The following is a 21,871-nucleotide window of genomic DNA, read 5'->3' as shown; positions in this document are numbered from 1 at the left end:
CTCCCCTACGCTAATGAATATTAGTGCGCATAGTTACGCATAGTTTCGCCTATTGTTCGTATTGTTACTTACGGTTCTGTATTCTGTAAAATACACTATTTCTTAGTTTTTAAGTAGTTTCTAGACTTTTTTTATGCGCGGTTACATTTTCCATGCGGTCTTTCGAGTAAAGTCAGCTAGCGAATTAGAGCTGATGTACTTTTATTCTCAAGAAGAATTGATGTTGTTCATTGTTTAAAACAAAAATTTAAATAATCGTTTGTTTGTTGTTGGTTGTTTTTATTTTTCTAATTTTTATAGCCTGTTTTCATTTTTCAGAAGAAGTTAGAAGTAAAATGTCTGGTAAAATAGTTTTTTTAGTACTATCTAAACATGAATACTGTAATTTAACTAATCTTCTAAATATGAATACTGTAATTTAATAGTGTTAGTGTCGTTTCACTTTCATTTTTAATAAAGAACTTTCTAGGTTTTTCTAAAAGCGTTTCTTTACTCTACACGGTCTTTCAAGCAAGGTCTTCCAGCCGATTAGGGCTGATAAATTTTTAGTTTCAAGTGGAACTGATGTTGTTCATTGTTTAAAAACTAAAATTTGTTTGTTGTTAGTTGTTTTTATTTTTCTATTTTTTTTTTTAGAAGAAGTTAAAACTAAAATGACTGGTAAGAAATTTTTTTTTAGTACAATGTTTCTTTTTTAGTAAAGTGTTTCAGTTTTGCCTTCAGTCTTTTTAGATCATTTTTAGCAAGTATTTTTCATTTTTTAGAGCAGTTAAAAGGAGCTAAAGGCCTTTTTAGTAAGTATATAGTGTATAGTAGTTTACTTATAGTTTATATTAGTAACATAGTTATATTAGTTTATTTATAGTTTATATTAGTTTATATAGTATATAGTAGTTTATTTATAGTTTATATTAGTAAGTTTATTTATAGTTTATATTAGTTCAAGTTTATTTATCGTTTATATTAGTAAGTTTATTTATAGATTATAGATTAGGATTAATGAGAATACAATTTTTTTTTAAGACATGCAAGCTGACAGTGACTCAAGTAAGTTTTATCATTTAGATTTTATTTGAGTACGAATGTAGCATTAGCAATTTTATTGTGTATAATTTTATCTCAATTTTTATTTTTAGACAGACAGGTAAAACTCAGTAAGGACTTTGTAGATTTAAAAACTTCTTTTGAATATTCTTTTAAAGCATTGAATATGTTTTATATATTCTAATAGTTTTTGTCATTTAAGTGTGGTAGCATCATCAGTTGGTGCAAATAGTAATGTCTTTTATTTTATTTTACGGCAAATAGTAGTCTTTTATTTTATTTTAAAAAGAATCAATAAGTATTGTTTATTTAAACATAATCATGATAAAATAGCTTTTTTATTTAATATTTTTTTATTTAGTTATAACTTTAGTTGCACCAGCCACAACAGGTAACTTAGTACATTTATTTTAATATACTTGAATTACATTTGTTACTTAACTTTTAAAGCAATAAATATTGTTTATTTCAACATTATCGTCAAGATTATATAAATAAACTTTTTATTTGATAATTTATTTTAGTTGCTTCTGGATCAACTTTGAATAATGGTAACTCATTAATTCATATTTTATTATAGATAAATGTAGATAAAAAAATGTAAGTTGGAAATTTTTGTAGATTTAAAAGTTGTTTGTTGTTTGTTTGTTTTTCTGTTTAGTTGAAAACAATGAAAAGAGAGGTAGTATGTTTAAAAGGATTTTTATTTTTTTATAAAGTAGCTAAAATGTTTTTTAAAATATTGTTGTTGACTTAAAAGTAAAACAGTAGGTTTTTATAATTTTATACAATAAGCCCAAGAACTTAGGTAATACTTAAAATTATATTGTCAATAATAGAAAAGAAATTTAAAATCCTCAGTAAGACAGCTTCTTATTATTTTACATCAAGTTAGTTTAACTAAAATTTATTTTCTTTAGTTGATCAAGAGAGAGCTATGAAGGTATTAATTACATTAGTTTAGTGAATTTATTTTTAAAAAGTTAAGTAGATATTTTAACGTCTATACATTTAAGTGCTTTTATTGTTTAGACACAGAATCGAAGACTGAAATAAGTCAGTGTTTTTGCTATTAGATAATTGTTAATAGGAATTTGTTTATTTGCACTGTAACTGGAATTTTAAAACTACAAGTACTTAAGCTTTACTTTCTTTTTTCTTTTAGGAAGTTGGAAAAAAAACTAAGTATAAATTATGTGATTAGTATAGTTAAATAAATAAAGCATTTATATCTGTACACTCAGTACTCCAAGTCAGTTGTCACATTTTAGAAATTGTCCAGGAGAGAGTAAATAGTAAAATAATTAGTTTTCATTGGCTTTTTTATTCTTGATGGTTAAATTTATGTTTTATTTAATTTGTCTTGAGGCACATGAAATATAATTTTGAAAAGTCATTTCTGAACTACAGACGTTTTTCCTTTGAAAATTGTGGGGACACCCGACCCTTTATATTGACCAAACTCTGTTTCACATGGTTGCAGGAAAACAGTCTTTATACCTATGTAGATACTGAAAAAACTAAAAAAGTCTCATACATAACTCATTTTCACAAAAAACTGAACAACCGATCTTTATCTTCTGAGGTACAGATATTAAAATTTAAAGTTTATTTTAGTTTTTTAGTTTTGGTTTAGTTTATAGTTAATTTTAGTTAAGTTTTTATTAGTTTTAGCTTCAGTTATCTTTTTTCTTAAAAAACAACTTCATGGAAGAAATGAGGGGAATAGGTAAAAAAAATTATAGTTATATATATTTATTTATATGTAAATATAATTCTATCAATTATTCTGAGGTATATTTTTTGTCTTTAGTGTCTGGTAGAAGCATAACTGGTAGGGCTGTGTTTTAAATTTTATATATTTTTTACGGAGAAATATGTGCAATAGGTGAAAGAAATATTTTATATAAATATGACATTTTTAAACTGTTTGCATTTTACTCATATTTTTATTAAAATTCAATTTCTCACAAGTTTAACTCTTTTTAATTTACTTTTTTTTAATTTATTTTTAGCATCCTCTTCATCCTGTGAAAATGGTGAGGTTATGCTTTAAATTTTGATTAAAAAAAATTGTAAATACTTTGAAATTTTATTATATCCTTCTCTTTGTAATTTTAGAGTCGTTAACATTTGAGGAATTTCAAAGATATCGCTCCAAACACCCAGGGCCTCTCTCGGAGAGGTCCTTCAATAAGTAGCAAAGTAATGGCGGTATGGATGAGCCATCCTTCAAATGGAGGGCTCATCTATACCGGGGTGTTGGGAGACACCGAAGAAAAAACAGCAACCAAAGGTTGTAAATGTCTTCTATCAGTGAAAATATTTATAACTTTTTTGTTGCCGTTTTTTCTTCGGTGACTTATTTTTATTTTTTCTAATTTTGTAATTTTTTTTTTAATTTGTAATTTTTTATAATATACTGTTGTATATTTGGTTTGTTTTCGTCTGTTTTAATTGAAATTTTATTTGTTTTTTACCAATTAAACTTAAATATAGTTAAATTGATTCACTACCCAATCATCATAATATGATGCTACATTCTATTTGTTAAAAATAATTAATTGGTAGTTTAATTTATTGAAAACACTGCTTTTAAAATTTACTATAAGCCAAGACTATTTAGCTATATAAATGCAATTTATTTATACCTATTTGATTTTTTGTCTTTAATGTTTATAGTTTGGCTCCTTGAAGCATTTGTATTTTTGCTTTTTTATTAAAATATTTTAAATCTATTGTAATGACTTTTAAATTTAACTAAAGTTTACTAAAAGCCAACGTGAAAGAACGTCATAAAACAATACCGTCAAGTTGCATAATGACAGCAGTTTAAGTATGACAACAGGCAACCGAAAAGCAAGTAAATTGTATTCCAGTTGTTTGTTTTGTTTTGTTTTTCTTTTATGTCTACTTATCGGTTACAATTTTTATTTTAGGTTTGTCATATGACGCATTAATGGAATATAAAAGATCAAAGTTTACATATTTTTTACAATTACACATGTTTGATTGTAAATCAACTTTTTTTTGTTTGAAACTTATTTGTACTCAATTGCTTAGTTATTTATAATAAATTTATTTAGTTGTGTGCATTTATCATTTTAAAGACAATTTCATTTTTTAAAGAAACATGTATCAAGGGGATACCAAAAAATTATTAACTCATTAATAATTTACGTTCACTTCATACTAATCTTATTAATTAAAGTTCATGTTATAAAAAATATAACAAGAATTTAGCTTTAATCTTTCGTCAATTTAAACCATGATGAAGTGTTATTATTTTGTAGAACCATGATGAAGTGTTATTATTTTGTAGAACCATGATGAAGTGTTATTATTCAGTAACTAAAAACGTATTGTTTTGAACTTAGTTATGTCTAGGAAAATGGTTCTGCCATACACTAATATGACCTATGTCAGTTGTAAATTACTCAAATAAAAAATGTCATATGTACAACCTGCGAAATTTTATGTGGCAAAATCCACTCTTTTTGACAGAACAAAAGGATCACCTAATGACCGAGGAGCGCCAAGAAAGATGAACAATATTACTGAAGCTATTATTGTTGATTTATTAAATTTTATGAGTGATATAGGCTTTTGACTTGAATAAAAAAGACGTGTTTATTGTTTTTAAAACTGCAAAAGGCATATGGAAGCGAGTAGTCAAAAGTTATTTGACTAAAAATCACTTTTAAAGCCTGATAAATTGACATTTTCCGGCCATGTTTAAGAATTTCATCAAAAATGGTGGGTTTAAACCTGAAAATGCATGGAGTGGTTTTAAAATTACTGATATATTTCCATTCGATTGTTCACAAATTTCTACTAAAAAAACTTCCATCGGTGCCGTGTTTCAAATTGTCGAAAACAACAATATTGAAAATTTATTTGATTCTTCATCAGTATATAGTCCATTAGTTTTTGGAAATGGGAGTCAAATCGTGAAAAAGAATCGACCAGAAGACCCACATTTACCTCAAGCTTCAAATGGCTTTTAGTGTCTGATGGATCGTCTTTGTTGTTCTTGTTTATAAATATGCCAAATGACTTTCGCAAGAATAACAAAGACAATAACAAATGAATTCCATAGTTGGACGCAATGCATGACCAATTAGAACACTGCTCACATGCAAGCCATTGATTGTCTAAGCTATAGCTTAGTTAATCAATTTAAGCTATCTAACCAATCTCGGCTTGTATGTGAGCAGTGTTCTAATTGGTCATGAATTGCATGAGTTATTCATTATCGTCTAACTATGGAATTTATTTGTATAATGTTAATAAAATAATATATTTTCTTTTTTAATTAAACAATTCCATTTTTTTAATGGATTAAACTAATTATTTTAATGTTAGTATTATGTGTGTGTTTTTCTATATTTTATATGATTCCGAAATTAGGAACATAGGCATCTAATTCTGGATAAAAACAATGCTTTTTAAGAATAAAATAGAGACTTAAATAAAATATAGTTTTTTTATATCGTTTGATTTGTCTTGTTATGAAGTTTATTTATTCAAAAAAATTATTCCAAAATCTTTCTTAATGAGCGACTTATGATGTTTTTTCTAAGTTCTAAACCATCCGGAATTAGGGAGTTTTACGGTACATTTAAAAAAAAAAAGGTAAACTTTATTTTTATATTGTTGTATTCTGTAGTTATTTTGGCTTTTATTGAATTTTCTGTTCTTAAAAACGTTGCTGACCAGCAATTAAAATGGTATTGTGGATACGTCAAAATCATCTTCAAATCTTATAAGGTAATTCACCAGGAAATAAATTTTTTTTGTCAAATTGAAATTTTTTTTTAATTTAATAAAATAGTTCCACTAACAAATTTTAGTTACTAGTTATCAAGAAAAAACTGGAAGCTTTTATTTTTTTTCTAAAAACCATCAAGTTTTAGCTAAAAAAAGGCCTAAAACTGTACACATAGATGAAACAAGAAAACTCAAAGATAAAATATATTTTTCTCACAAAACTTTGCACAAGTATTTTTGATAATATTATCTAGTTCTTGAACTAAAATGAAGCTCGTTGCATCGGTAAAAAGATCAAAATTTAAATTTTACTATCACTATTAGTACTTTTCGGGGGGTATGCATGAAAATATTATGAACAATGAGCAATAAAAATCTAAATATAGCACCTTATGTCTTAATTTTAGTTCATTCTCTAGATCTAGTGATTACAGCAAATGCTGAAAATTATTACTAGCAGAAAGCAACCCGTATTACGGGTTGCTTTCTGCTAGTTTGATAATAATTGTCGAACTTATTTACTGATTAGAGCAAACCAGGCATCAGTTTTGTACTAACATAAAAGCATTGTGAACGCCCTGAAATTGATAACACATTATGCAGTCCATCTCAGTAGAAAATTGTTTATGCTGGATCCTGGTTTAAAAAGATGCTGAAAGATGATACGCTTCCATTGAAGACGAATCCTTAGCATTATTATATGGTTTAGAAAGTTGGAAAATGTTCATCATAGGATGTCCAAACCTGATTGTTGCAGTTGATCACAAACCATTAATAAAAATATTCAACGATCAAAACCTGGATGAGATAAAAAACCCTTAAACTCTTAAAATTGACAAAAAAACACTTATGTATAATGTTAAAGTTATTTCGATTCCATGGGGAAAATAACCAAGCACCTTATGTCACTAACCAATAAAGATAACAGTAATACCTTAAACAATTAAAATAAATAGAATAGCATATGAAATTGAAAGTGGCTTGATTAGAGCCATTTATTATCTGTTTAATATTTTCAATAGTCCTATTAAAATAAATAGAATTATTACAGAATCATCAATCGATCCTCCATATCAAGATCTGTTACAATTTATACAAACAGGATTCCCAGAAAACAAGAAAAGTATACCAACACATCTTTGAGAATTTTTGTCGAAATCTTATAACTTATGCACTATAAGTAGTCTTGTAGTTTTAGTAAATTTTCAATACCAAACAAGCTGAGATCAATTTTACTTGATTATTTAGATGAAAGACATCAATGTGTAGCTGCAATGAGAGAAAAAGGAAGATTTTTATAGCCAGGAACGAGTGCTAAATACAAAACAACAGAGCTCAATGTTGTAGATGTAACAAGATTATACCTTCAAACCATAAAGAGCCAATAAATATAATACTATATTTATATTATATTTATTGACTACAAATATTAGCCCAAGTGGATCTTTAAATATTATTAAAAGAAGAAGAGTACTATTGTTAAAAATACATCGGCTCAATATTAAAGCATCACCATCCAAACTATTGTTTGGGAAAACTATAAATCCCCATTTACCAAAACCAATACAGTTTAAAAGTGGGTGGTCTGAATGACCTGACATGCATGAAAGAGCTATAATAAAACAATATTATAATTCATTAAAGTTTAAAAAACTCCAATATCACTGCCCGCTATCCGTAGGTAGCAAATCAAAATCAGCGTGGCAACCTGCTTACAAAATTGTAAAACACATGACAAATTGTTGAAACCTTGCGACTTCAACAATATCGAGTGAGAATAGATGGGAGTCGTAGACATACACAGCGAAATCGAAGATTTTCACGAGAAATATTCCTATCATAGTTCTGAATATCCTCCTTAAGTTTCAATTCACAGAACAATATATTAATAAAATTTCCCATCGAACCAATAACACCATCAAACCACTTGTTATTTCCTCCAATAAATTCTCTTGCGCCAATCAATCCACCAACAACAACCGAACCCCTTACAACAACCAAACAACCTGTAAGAAGATCAATAAGAACAAGAAATTTACCTGTAAGGTTAAACAATATATGGTTATGACAATATATCATTAAAAAATCATTAATTACATATTGATTCCAAAGTATGACATTTAGTTATATATATATATATATATATATATATATATATATATATATATATATATATATATATATATATATATATATATATATATGTATATATATATATATATATATATATATATATATATATATATATATATATATATATATATATATATATATATATATATATTGTGTTTTACGATATGCCATTATTCATAAGAGAGAGAAAAAACAAATTTTATCTTTGCTTCGACTCATTATAAATATGTAATCAGGGATAGGCCAGCAAATTTTTATGGTCATTTTCCACGAATTTTCCCTGATCCTGAATTATCTGATTTTTCAATGAAATCAAAATTTAATAAATAAAACTAATAAAGTAGCTTCCAATGATATAAGCATAATCAAAAAACATTAGTTTAAAATCCTTCGTTTGCTTTTGTTTTGTTTAAAGGAAACTTAGAGTGGAGATATAGATAGGGTTTTATAGAGTAGTGTTTAGAATATAGGAATATGGGAAATATTAAAAAAGTAAAAAAGGTTTTAATTTTAATATAAGCATGACAGTTGTTCTTATTCCAAAGTTTTACGTGTATCATTTTTGAATGTATCTGCTTAACCTCTTGCTTAGCTTTTCTGTTAAAAAAAAAACAAACCTTTCATAATTTATTTCAAAATTAAGAACAAAATACATAAAAACTACTGACGATCTTTATTATGAAATAAAGAAAAAATAATTATTATATACTTTATTTAGATAATCTATTTAGTTATTATTAGTTGTACAATTGAATAAATGTATCTTTGTTTAGTTCAACTTTTTATGTACTTATTTACATTTATAATAACTGTATTTTTACTTATTTTACTTTACAAATTTATTTAAGCTTGTTGAAGTGGTTCTAATGACAAAAATTTATGTGATCTACTTTCAAATACCTTGTTTATATTTGTTATATTACTTTTACCATAAAATTTGCGTAATTTTTATTATTGGTTGTATAAAAGCAAAAAACTGTAAACGGAAAAAAAAAACAAAAAAAAAACTACTTACTATGTTTATCATACAACCCATTGTTTATATTTGATTGAATAATGAGTTGTGTAAAAATTATGGTAACTTTGGAGTTGCCAGAGACAAGATTAAATTCTCGGCCGTCATCGCAGTGATAAGAACTATTAAGAGGAACTTTTGAAATTGGTTCTTCCTGAACACTCCATAATTTTGAAGATGTATTAACTAAAGAAACAGAAACATTGATAGTTTTTTACGTCTATTTTGAAAGCTTTTAATATTACAAAAATGATACTTTAGAGTTGCGTTTTTCAAAAGCGCCAGCACGTGCATGAGGTATAAAGTGTACAACTATTTATGTACAAAAAAATATTCAGGGGATACATAGTGTAAAACTAATTTCCTACAGAAAAATTAGGGGGTACAAAGTGTAAAACTAATATTGCAACACAAATTTTAAAAATAAATGACGTAATAATTATTGTTGAACAATGCTTAAAAAAATAAAAAAAAAAAAAAAAAAAAGAGGAAACAAATAAAGGCATGCAGGGGGTACAAAGTGTATAAACAATTTCTTACTTTTTAAATAAATTTTTTAAATTTGTTTTAATAAATAAATTTGCGTTAATTATTATAGAGCAATGTAAAAAATAACAATAATTAATATATTAAAAAACTTCAATATATTATTAATACAATACACATATAAGTTAAGGTACATATAATAGATCAATTCTGCTGATAAGGGTCAAAGTTCTATAATGAGAATTTTTTTGGCTTTTTCATGAATATGAAAAATAGTTATCAAATATAACAACTTTATATAACAATGTTTATATAACAATTTGGTTGGCAGCAACTTGCTTAAACTTCAAATTTAACTAATCAAATGCAGTAAGTTGCCATGGCCAAATTAAACACATTATTGTAAAAAATGTTTAAAAACTTTCACAGTCGTCCAAAAAGGGGTCCTAACCTCTTTGGAAATGACCTAAAAAATCCTTTGAAAGGGTGATTCTTTAGGTTATGGTGATCACTTTAAAACAAAAGTTATAATTTTTTAATCACGTCCGCAGGAGAAAATTGCATTAAAAGTTTTTGCTTAATTTACACTAAAAGAAACTTAATTTTCAAAATGCGTTTCCACTGCTAAAAGTTACTAAAAAAACCCTTTTTTCCTTTTTCAATAAAAGTTCAAATTGAAAGGCAATAAAATTAAAATATGTTTGCGCCAAATTTTTGCCGCTGAAACATTGTAAACAAATAAATTGGCATTTCAGTTAAAAATTAATTTGTCTTTGTCAAAAAATGCCTAATTCAGCAAAAACTCATGGTGATTGCAGAAAATCTGTTTGCATTTTGTGTTTAAAGAAAAGTAATCACATATTAACTGATTTTTTGATTAAAAGAGTCAAGAATTTTTTTAAGTGTAATATTAATTTTAATAATGAGAAAATACTAAATGGCATTTGCAGTTCAAGTAAAAGCAAACTACAACGACTTAATATATGGCAGATACTAGACCTGTATAATTTCAATTCAATTATCATTAAGCCATTTACAAGATATTCTGGTGTTTGCCAGTATATAATTTGTAGGATGCGCAAACCAAAGCTCAAAGAAAATCTGACACATATTGAGCTTTATATATTGAATCAAAAAACAATAAACTGACATATCAAAGCTTCCAGTGCCAAACCTTAATCATCACAGCCAGCTGAAAAATGATGCAGTATTAGTTCGTCAGTACTTTCAAAAGGACATCCTCAATTTTGTACGATAGGTATATAAATGTACAGAAACTTACCTTAGAGGACCGTAAGTTTGCTGAACAAATAGTAGTTGATTAAATCTTTGAAAAAGATGCCTCTCCAGGAGATACTGTCAAACTTAGTCGAGCAAGTGGAGGTAAATCTTTAAATGTTCTGCCAGGACATTCAGCGAAGTTCAAGCAGCAGCTATTTATTGCTGAAACATTGGTCCTCGTTCAAAACAGTATGAATCTTTCCAATGTTGGTGTGAAAAGGCTTGTATCAGCTCTAAAAAAGAGATGTACATGGAAAAAAGAGATGTAGAGGCAAGCGTGAAGTGAAATCTTGACAACTTCTGGAAAAATTGCAGATTTTTTCATGATGTCAAATGTTTTCATTCTGGGTAAAAAAATGAAAAACCAAGTTCGAAAAGTTGTTCACTGATAGAACATGAATGCATTAATCAACTATAATCTCACAGTAAGAGGACTTACATCATTTAGTTAAACTTGGAAACAAATCATTTAGTTAAACTGGGATTTAATTGATGGAGGTGGTTCATTCTTGAAAATTACCCTCAGCATAATTGACACATATTCCAAGTAAAGTTACACTCGACGATTATTATGTCTCCAATCAAGTTTTTCTGTCCAGGATGGTGATGTAAAAAAATATCTGATTGTTGCAGCAGTAGAAGATATTTCTGAAACATATGAAAATCTTAGGACAATACTAATCCTCATACAAATTGAAGATGTGTCTTACATAATTTCATGTGATATGAAAGTATCCAACACTTTATGTGGTATCCAGTCGCACTCTTGCAAACACCCATATTGCTGGTGTAATGTTGAGTCTAACAACCTTACAAACTCTGGCCAATCAGGAACATTAATTTTTTATGCAACAGCTATACTGGGTTCCTCTCTTCAGACGCAAAACTTCAATCAGTTAAGAATTATTCAAATGTTATCCATCCTCCGTTAATTTACCTCAGGTAATCTGAGCTTATTCTTGATGTAATTCCTCAAATGAAATGGGATCAAGCACAAGAAAAGCCAAATCTCTTGCACCTTTAAATGCAAGCATATTATGGGGGACAGTTCAATGGTATTGAATGCAAAAACTGTTAAAGAACATTGACATTCATAAGTCTTGCCCAAAAGCATTGTGCATTGCTAGCAATGCCTTTTGTTGATTGCTTCAGAAAACTTCAATCTATCAAAAAAGTTTGTTTTGGAAAGATCTTAAAGGCAGGATTCTGTCAAAATATCTTAGAATTAAAGCATTTTTACCTAGCTCTTAGAAGTTCAGTTACTCCCAAAGCACATGCAATTTTTCATCACATTAAGGAATTTGCTAGAAAAAATGAAACTGGGCTCAGAGCTATAAGTGAGCAAACCACTGATTTGATGCATGCCGAATTCAAGATCCACTGGCAAAGATTTAAAAGGCAACCTTCTCATTCTTAATATGGGACAAACTTCTGAGTTGTTTTATTGATCTTAACAGCAAACACATTTGAAATTAAATTGTTTTGGATTAAAAACTCTCAGAAAAAAATCTCAGTTAGAGTATATCTTCGTGTGTGTAATTACTTATTTTTGTCAGAAGATTTACAACCTTGATATCAAAAGAATATTTACAGTCTCAAATTTTTATTGGTTTAAGCTACTTTGTAATCCAGTGTATATGTATTTAGAAATTTATGCACATCTTTTTGAAAAAAATTGTGTTTTAAATAATACCATGCTTAAGAATAAAATTTTAATATCAACTTCTTTTGATTTTTTATCCTACTAAAAAATCAAAAAAAATTTGATATACTATATTGTATATTGATATACTAGTATTAGAATGTATATAAAAATATTCTTTATTAAAACATAATTTTGAATGTAAGGGATATTAGCTTGTGATATTTGTAAAATTTAAGGCAAAAAAAAATGTTTTTTTGAACTTTTGGCTGTGCTAACACTTTTTAACAATTTTTGGTGTATTTAAGCCGAAAGTTTAAATGCAGTTTTTTCCTGCAGACGTAATTGAAAGATTTTAATATTTTCTTTAAAGTGATTTCTATTATCTATAAAATCACTCCTTTAAAGGATTTTTTGGGTCATTTTCAAAGTGGTTAGGACTCCTTTTTGGACAACTGTGCTTTAACTCATCTGTTATCTGATTGTTCAGAGCGATGGATGACTTTTTATAAAATGTGTTAGATGTAAAACTAGATTAAAATTTTTTAAATAATGTAGTAATTTTGTAGTAAAATGGTCTCCTTTTGAAAAACTAAAAAATTTTAAGCTTTCCGAACTTTAAGGATCTTATTAAGTTTATGTAGAAAAGATAAACAATGATAGACTTCTTACAAATATACAAGTTACATAGATCAAAGAAAAAATTGTATTACTTGATTTGTAGGCTAGATGCAATTAGTTGTATTTGTAAAAAATTTTTATAATTAGTTAAGTAAAGCCTTAGAATATTAACTAACTAATATTAACTAAAAATTTTTAACTAAAATTGTTCACTAAGTGGGATGAACATTTCTACAAAATCTGAAATAAAATAAAAAAAGTGAAGTAGTAAAGCACATGAGAGATTGAGAACTAAGGTCAGAATGAAACAAAATGTGCATACAATACGAATTTAGCAAAGGCGCCTTTTCTCAAATTACTAAACTATTGCTATGTAGTCATAGTTTATAATATTATTATAACAATTTTATCAACTTGTTTGTCTGACAATTTTCTACAAAAAAAAAAAAAAAAAAAAAAAAAAAATTCGATAACGGTGATTTGTTTAGTCACACCGAAAGCTTTTTTTAATAATTTGAGATGATCTGATATTTAAGAGATATCAAAGCAGAAAATAAGTGCGAAAGATAACTTTAGAATAAGTATTATTAAAATAGGAAATAAATTAATTCTATTAAACATATGCGTTTAAAAACACTTTGAAAACATTTAAGAAGACAGGTGGAATCCAGGAACTAAAATATCGAAATCGAAGTGCAAAAAATCCAATGTTTCATAAAGTAAGCACCAATGAAGATTAACTTAGTACTAAAATTAACTTAGTACAAAATATAATGCGAAATAACCTGAGCATTGCAGTTGCCAATTGGTAAGATCAATTTAATAAATATTATAAGTGTTCCATATGTATTATTAATCTCGAAAAAATTCAATCAAGCAATACAGTTGCACACCGCATTCAATTACTTACAAAATATATTCACTTAAGTTGACATTATTACATCATAGCCATTCAAGTTGTTTCAGCCGGAGTTTTGACCTAAACATTTATGGATATATAACCATAATTATATTTTGAACTTTACCTAATAAAACTCTGAGAGCTTTAAAAATATATACATGTAAAAAATAATACGAAACTTTTTAAAAAATCTAATAAATTTCATTGATGCATAAACAGCTAAAACTAAAAAAAAGATACATGCAAATAAAAAACATATGTGAACAGTTTGAGACAAGTGAGACAAGTGAGACAAACAAGCAATATTAAGATGGTATAAAAAGGAACTGACTTAAGTTTTTTTAAAAGATTTAAGATTTAATTGATCTAAAAAAAAAGATAAAGCTGAATTTGTTCTACCGAGATCTCGGTATATTAGATCTTGATAGATAGGACCCGCGAGATTGCAAAATGCCGGTAGGAGTGTTAGTATTTAGTGCAGTTTTATTTTCTTTGTAGCGTTATTATTTTTTAAACATAAATGTTTTTCAGTTTTAGACAGAGTGAATACAGCATTTTTTGATCTTTGAGATAGCAAACTTTAAGATATAACATATAGCAAACTCCAAAAATTTTTATGTTCATATTTATATCAAATAATGATTCTTTGAAAAAAATTGCGATGATTGGAGCCTGGGAACATAAAACCTTCAAAATTGTCACCCTCTGTCCCAAACGTGTAAGCAGCAAGTTGGTAAAATATTTTTTTACTATTTATAATATTCTCAACGAAAATAATATTTATTGATAAACTTTAAATTCCATAAAAAAATCTCTCAGCATTCAAAAATTATGAACACATTTAATTTAAACCCCCTCAATTTGATGGGGTTACTAGCCCAAATACCAATACTCCCACCACCACCTTACAACATTGGTTAGTATGTCTTTAGATTTAAATCTTATAACCAAAACTTTGCTTTTTTCTATTCATTATGTAATGTTATTTATGTGCGATTTCAAAGTTAATTGCTTCCGTTTTTCGAAAGACCACCCAATCCTTTCTTTAAACCACTTTGTTGTCATCCAATCTCTGGACATTAGCATGGATTTTCTAAAAGCTGAATAAACACCAATTTTTTTTTTGAAGAAAAATGTTTCTAATTGCATTTAAATAAAGAACTTTTTTACAGTTTTTGTTGAATGTGTTGGTTAGTTCACAATAAATTAACCTTGGATTGGGCGTCAGAGCCATCCTTTACAACACCTATTGTTTTCCACTTTACTGTTTTGCTCACTACTTTTCGAATCATTTTTGTGTAACGTTTAGATTTTTTTAAAATGCTTAAAATGGCTTTAAATGTGACTAAACTAATTATATGCAAACCAATGCAGCTCCATATAATTATCTAACTAACATATAAATTAATACAATTATTATGAATAGCAGTAAGGTTAAGAAAAAAAGAGAGGGGAAACCAATTTTCAAGTTTTTGCGCCTTTCTTTCGATATGCTTTATATATATATATATATACATATATATATATATATATATATATATATATATATATATATATATATATATATATATATATATATATATATATATATATATATATATATATATATATATATATATATATATATATATAAATACATATGAGCCCGTGGCCACTAAACCTACGTTATTTTATAAAGGCTGAATATTTCTCAGCGCATCCTGAGAGTACAAGCAACTACAGGTAGGATAGTCAACAATATACTTTAGATCATAGTGGCTATGTGTGGTAACAGGTACCAATTGTGACACACGCTTAAATACATCATATTGTAACGCATAATTTTCTCATAATTTTTATTGGAGTATTAGAAATCATGCATTGATTTGTGTGACATTTATAATGGTGGCAACCCCTAACAAGACACCCTTAAACTTAAAAAAATTGTAACAGTACTTATATATAAAATTAAAAATTTACAGGGTACTTGGGTAACTATTATAAGGTGTTTCCTCATTAGCCAGACACTTTCAACAGTTCTAACCCCTAACTAGACAAGCATATATGTTACCATTATTGTTAGTTTTATATGTAAATACGTAAGAGCGAAAACCGTAGTTAGATAACTTAATTGAAAATAATTGCAGTTTCATCGCGTAAAAAAAGTAGACATTTAATAAATGTACTCTCTACGCAATTTGAAAACATAAATTTTATGTTTTCAAAATAAGTAGAGACTTATATTTTTACTAAAAGTAATAACATAAGTGTCTACTCAATCTAACTCTTTAAACCAAGTGAAATTATTAAAGGAATGAATAATAAATCAAAGTTTATCAATTAAATTAATTTTAAAAATACGAAAACATTAATGTATTGAAGATGCAAGTGCGCACTTGCTTAAAATTAATGCATAAAGAAATCAAGAAAACTTTAATGTAAATCAAGAATGCTGTAAACTTTTCCACTACAGCGCTACCTACAAAAATTTCAAAAACGAATAAGAAAAAAGTGCGCTAAATAAATTAAACATAAATTCCAAATATTCCCTAATGGAACGAAGAATAATTTATAATTTAAATTAAAATTGCTTTTTAATGGCAATAAGTATGTTTAAAACAAAGTATTTTTTTAAGTTCGCTTCTTTCCCCTAAAGTTTTGATAGTAACTGCAAGATATGAGGAAAACACACAAAGAAGTTTATATTTACTCAGTAGAGAAATTTTTTTTTCTTCTGATTGCAAGGTTAGACAAATTTTGTCTGAAGCGTATGTTCTGACAACATTGATGCAAAAATATGAACTATTTTTTCTTTTTTTTTTGTACTTTTGGTAAGTAAAAAGGGAAATTTTAGTACGCACTTAAAGATACCTCAATAAACATTTACTTTAAAAAAAATCTTTGTTTTCCAAATATTAGAAAAAAATTATAAATTTAATTTAAAATAGATTTACAAAATTAAAACTGTAAGTTTACCTAAGCTCACTGTAATATTTGTTAAACTCCATGTACTTGCATTAGCGTAAAAGTTCATGGTGAGTATTATTTCTAAAGGAGACAAGTAATAAAACGTAATGAAAGAGCTAGAAAATCCACAAGATCCATTTATGGAAGCACTTTGATCTAACCAAACAATCTAAAAAAAAGTTATAGTAGCTGAGTTTTACATGTGGAGCAACGTAAGTGCAAATTCCTTATCAAGCAAACGCCACTTTTGCAATCCACCATCAATATTAATCAGAAAATAGCAAACCTATTTTTAAACTAAATTAGTCTTTGTTTATTTACACGAATATGTTTTACATGTGCAACTTGCTTTTATATGTTTTTCAATGAAAAACATACATAAACAAATTGCACATGCAAAGCATATTTATCTCATAAATATGACATAATGACATAATAAATAGACATGTGACATAATTAAATATATACCCTGTCCCTGACCATGACACTGTCAGTTTGTAAATTTTACATGTGTAATATGTTTTTGCTTTATAGTTTCTTTGCTTTATTTTTTAAAACTTCTTTTTATATTATGGCCGAAAGAATCCAAAAATTTACATTAAAACCAGGGGTAGGGTTACACCAACTTGTACATATACAGGTAAATGCCAATGCGTCGGCATTGGCTCTTAATTTGAATTTGTACTCTTTTTTTTTTGTGGATAAATTAGGATCTTTTTTTCAAATTTTAATGCTTTAATTTATTTTTCTTTATTTGTCAAAAATTGCTTAATGCTTAGTTGCTTTGATCATTGTTGATTAATTTACATGGCAGAAAATTGTTTTTTACATTTTATATTACATTTACATTTTTTGATTTTAAACTTATCTCTTTGTATAGTTCCATAAAACATATAATTACTTTTCTAAATTATAAAAATACACTTAATGCAGGATACTCCTGATAAAAAAAAGTTCGAAAAATATTTAAAGGTTTAGTGGTTGCTGATATGTCTATATAATAACTTAGGCTAAAACATGCATTTTCGTTTATGGAATAACTATATTTTTGCATACAATATAAAAACACAAAAGTAAAAAATCTGGTTTTTCAAAACAATCGGCACCGGCCGATGGTTACCAAGACCGATGCCGATGTAATGGTGCACCCCTAGAATATATATATATATATATATATATATATATATATATATATATATATATATATATATATATATATATATATATATATATATATATATATATATATATATATATATATATATATATATATATGTTTTGAAGAGCATATACTATCAAGAAAGTGATTGATGAGCCGAGTCTGGGCTATAATATAGCTGAAAATAAAACTACGTTATTTTCACAACTTTAAGTTTCATGCTATTGCAATCATCAGGTGAAATACAAATATAGTTTTTTAGTTAAAAAAATTATATACAATTGGAACTAGTTACGTAAAACTATACACAAAAAACTATACAGAAAAACTATTATTACAAGCGGGTGTATCTTCATGTTAGTGGTTGCTTAATGGAAATTTATTTTTTCGTAACAACGTTTGAAAATCAACTCTGTTTTTTGATTTATTTGCTCTTCGGCATTTTTATAAAGTAAAATTGTTAGTTTTTCGTATGAACAAAGTAAACATTTTATTTTTGTGTTGTTGTAAGCAGGGGCTCATTTTAGAAAAGACCAAGTTAATTCAGGTGTTTTTTTGAGTTTTTCCCAAGTTTGCCATATGCATTTTGAGAGAGTGATTGCATTTGAAAGTTTTTTATTTAAAATGATTGCTTATGGTTTGCATATCTCTTTTTCCACACCCCTTTGATTAACCAATGTATGCTTTGTTGGGCGTGTTTTGGATGTTACACATTTGTAAAGAATTCTTGTTGCTCTAAAATATTTCTACAATGCTCTGCTATTGTAAAGTATTGTAGAAATATTGTAGAGGATACTAACACAGATTGTTTAAAATAGATTTAAAATAAATTCGCTTTTACTCTCACATTCTTTGAGACTTTATTAACATTATCATTTTTCTACATTTTTTTTATGAAGTAACATTTATAAATATTTTTGGCAATTTTTAGCCTTGATAAGCTGGAATATGCAAAAACCTGCAAAATGCGTCATTTTTCATATTCTTTGCAAAACTGTTATTTGCGATAAAGTGCGTGTGATAAATTTAATTTTTGTCAACTGTATAGTGCTTTTGTGACTTTGACTCATTTTTTTTTTCACATTGTTTAGTAATTTTAACTAGAAATATTTGAACTTTGGTGCCTGAAAATAGGAAAAGTTAAAGATATATCAAACAAAAAAAATTTCAGAAATATTCGCTTTATGAAAACATTCAAATCACTCCAAAAAAATTGCAAATTTAGTTTAAGTTTCTGTGATGACAGTAAGCAAAATTGAAGATAAACTATAAAAATATATAAAAATATATAAAAAATATAAAAATATATATAAAAATATATAAAAATATATAAAAATATATAAAAATATATAAAAAAATACCTGTACAAAATGCTATAAGTGAAAAATTTGAGAGACCACGCATCACTACCCCGAGAGATGAAAGAGCAACTCGTAATACTTGTGTTAAAAAGCAAAAAAAAGTACAAAAGCAGTTCAAAAATCATACAAGCCGGTATCAAGATTTCTAACAGGGCTACAAGGTGTCGAATAGCAGAACTAGAATCTAAATGCTACAGATCTGCGAGGAAACCTAAACTTACGCCATCGATGAGAATAAAGGTCTCACTTAGGCTACCAACACCTACATATGTCTGCTAAGGGTTGGAAAAATGTAAATAAATACTTACTTGGTTTTTTATTGCAATAGCATCATTGTTTAAAACATTTATATGAGTTTTTCTATTATTATTATTTTATTGTTTTTAGGTGTGTTTCTCAGATGAGTTTCTAATTTGAGTTATTAAATGATAAGTTTTCTTTTGTTAGACGAAGAAAGTAAGAAAAATATAACCCAGACTGTGTTATAGAGATGGCAAAACACCCTCTAAAGGTGATGATGGGGTCAGCTATAAGTGGTAAGGACAGTTGCCTTCTTTATATAGTTGAAGAGATGATGAACAATGATAAGTAAAAAAAAGTATTAGCTACCAAATTAATTCCTAAGTTACAAAATTTTAGGGTAAAAAATGATACTGTTTTACCATGGCTTAACAGTTCTCCCGTCTTAAACCCATTAGAGAATGGAAATGTTTAATCGGATAATGGAGCAGAAAACTATAACCAACACAAAAATCTCATAGCAATCAATAATGCTTAGCATAATGAAATTAAAAGCAAATGTAAAGAATCGCATCCAAAGTATGCCAAGAAGGATACAAGCAGTAATTGATGCAAAAGGCGACCCAACCAAATAATAAAAAAATTTTGTATTTTGTATAGTGTTTTAAATTTTAAAGAAAAGTTTTTATTTAAGCTAGTAGCACTGATATTTATACAATAGTTTAACATAAGATTACATAAAAGAACTTATAATGGTTAGAATGAGTTTTTTTAAGTGTTACTAATAATTTGGCAGCCCATTGTAAATTCAATGAATAATATTTAGTCAGACTCTTTTGCCCAGATATCTGAATCAGATTACATTAACTCCCTCACCGATCCTTTGCTTTCCCCCTTCCCGCCCCCCCCCCTTCTTTCCACAAACACACACACCTCTTTTCTCCCTCTTACTAGCTCGATGGAGTTGCAATAAAAAATAGGCATCATCCATAAAAAGTTCTGCCTCCGCCCCTGAAAACTTATATTTAATTAACATTTGTTAGATAGATGGATGTATTTGAATTAAAGTATAATAGCTTATGTTAACCTTTGCATAAAAGTTTATAAAACTTTTCTTTGATTCATCTAACAATGATATATATTTGGCCGAAGGATACTTTGAGTACCGAAGTAATCTAATCATAAAGTTTTTAAAACAAAATAATCAAAGAAGTATTTATTATAAATACTTTTTTGATTATTTTATTTTAAATATACTTTTTAATATCGTTTTAATGTACTTATGATATAGTTTTAAACCTAAATTATGAAACATCAAAAGGTAAAAACAACAATTTTTATTTCTCACATAAAAAGCATTTAGTAGAAAAGCCGTAAAATGTGGCAAAATAAAATTAAAAACTTTTCTTTCCATTTATTCAAGACCTTTTTCTTGAACACACCAGATAAAAGGATACTAAAGTTCAATTTCAAAACAGTGGATACTAAATTCAACAGCTTTTGTGTTATTGGGACAAGAGTAAGTTTGTGACATGTATTTTTACTAGCAGCTCTTCTGGTAACTTTGATGATAAAAATTTTTAAACAACTTATTTGATGAGCAAATAATGACATTTATAACTAATGCGCAAAATTACTGTATTCATAAGGACATCAAATGATTTTCTAATGCGGATGTAACCATAAGCAATCTAACCATAAAACAAAATTAAGACAACGTTTATAAAAGTACAAAAAGAATTTTATGGCCAACATAAAACTATAATAGGTGCAATGTAAAAAAATTAAAAAAAGTTGAGCGATGTTTACTTACTTCTTTTTTTTACTTGCATTTTTCTCGATATCATGCTTTTGCAATGATGTGAGGAAAATATCATCAACCAAAATGTATATTAACAAATAAGAATGGTTGCTGAAAGTTCCCCGTCGTCCTCTATTCCGTTTATAGACTTTTTATCAGTATATTAAGCTTTTTATTAGTATATTATACAACGTGAGAAAATAAAAGAAATATGTTAAAGTGGAATACACTTTTTTTTTAGTAACTACTGTGCACAGACCCATTCGGAAATTTTTGTGTTTTGCCTTTAATTAAAACAAGCAAAGTACTGCGCCAGTATTCGCTGTCAAATAGTTGGCTGGCCTGCACAAGCAAAGTACTAATTTATATGTTAGACAATACTGCGCCAGTGCTAAAAACTAGTACGGGAAGTAATCCCTTAGTCCAGTGTTGGCGCAATACTGAATGCCGAGCCTCGAAAAAAGAAACATG

General features: G+C 27.3%; 1 protein-coding gene across 1 annotated transcript in view; it reads right to left on the bottom strand.

Annotated features, from left to right (window-relative positions):
* The window catches only part of LOC100212604 (mucin-2), a 54,780-nt gene that overhangs the window by 5,538 nt on the left and 27,371 nt on the right, over window positions 1–21,871 (bottom strand). Inside the window, exons 3-4 of the mRNA XM_065787953.1 lie at window positions 16,849–17,008; window positions 8,963–9,148 (exon numbers count right to left, since the gene is read on the bottom strand). Coding sequence (XP_065644025.1) covers window positions 8,963–9,148; window positions 16,849–17,008 — 346 coding nt within the window. The remainder of the gene's footprint in view (window positions 1–8,962; window positions 9,149–16,848; window positions 17,009–21,871) is intronic.

Source organism: Hydra vulgaris, chromosome 01, assembly GCF_038396675.1.
Source record: "Hydra vulgaris chromosome 01, alternate assembly HydraT2T_AEP".
Lineage (NCBI taxonomy): Eukaryota > Metazoa > Cnidaria > Hydrozoa > Anthoathecata > Hydridae > Hydra > Hydra vulgaris.
This window is presented reverse-complemented; position numbering and strand designations above follow the sequence as displayed.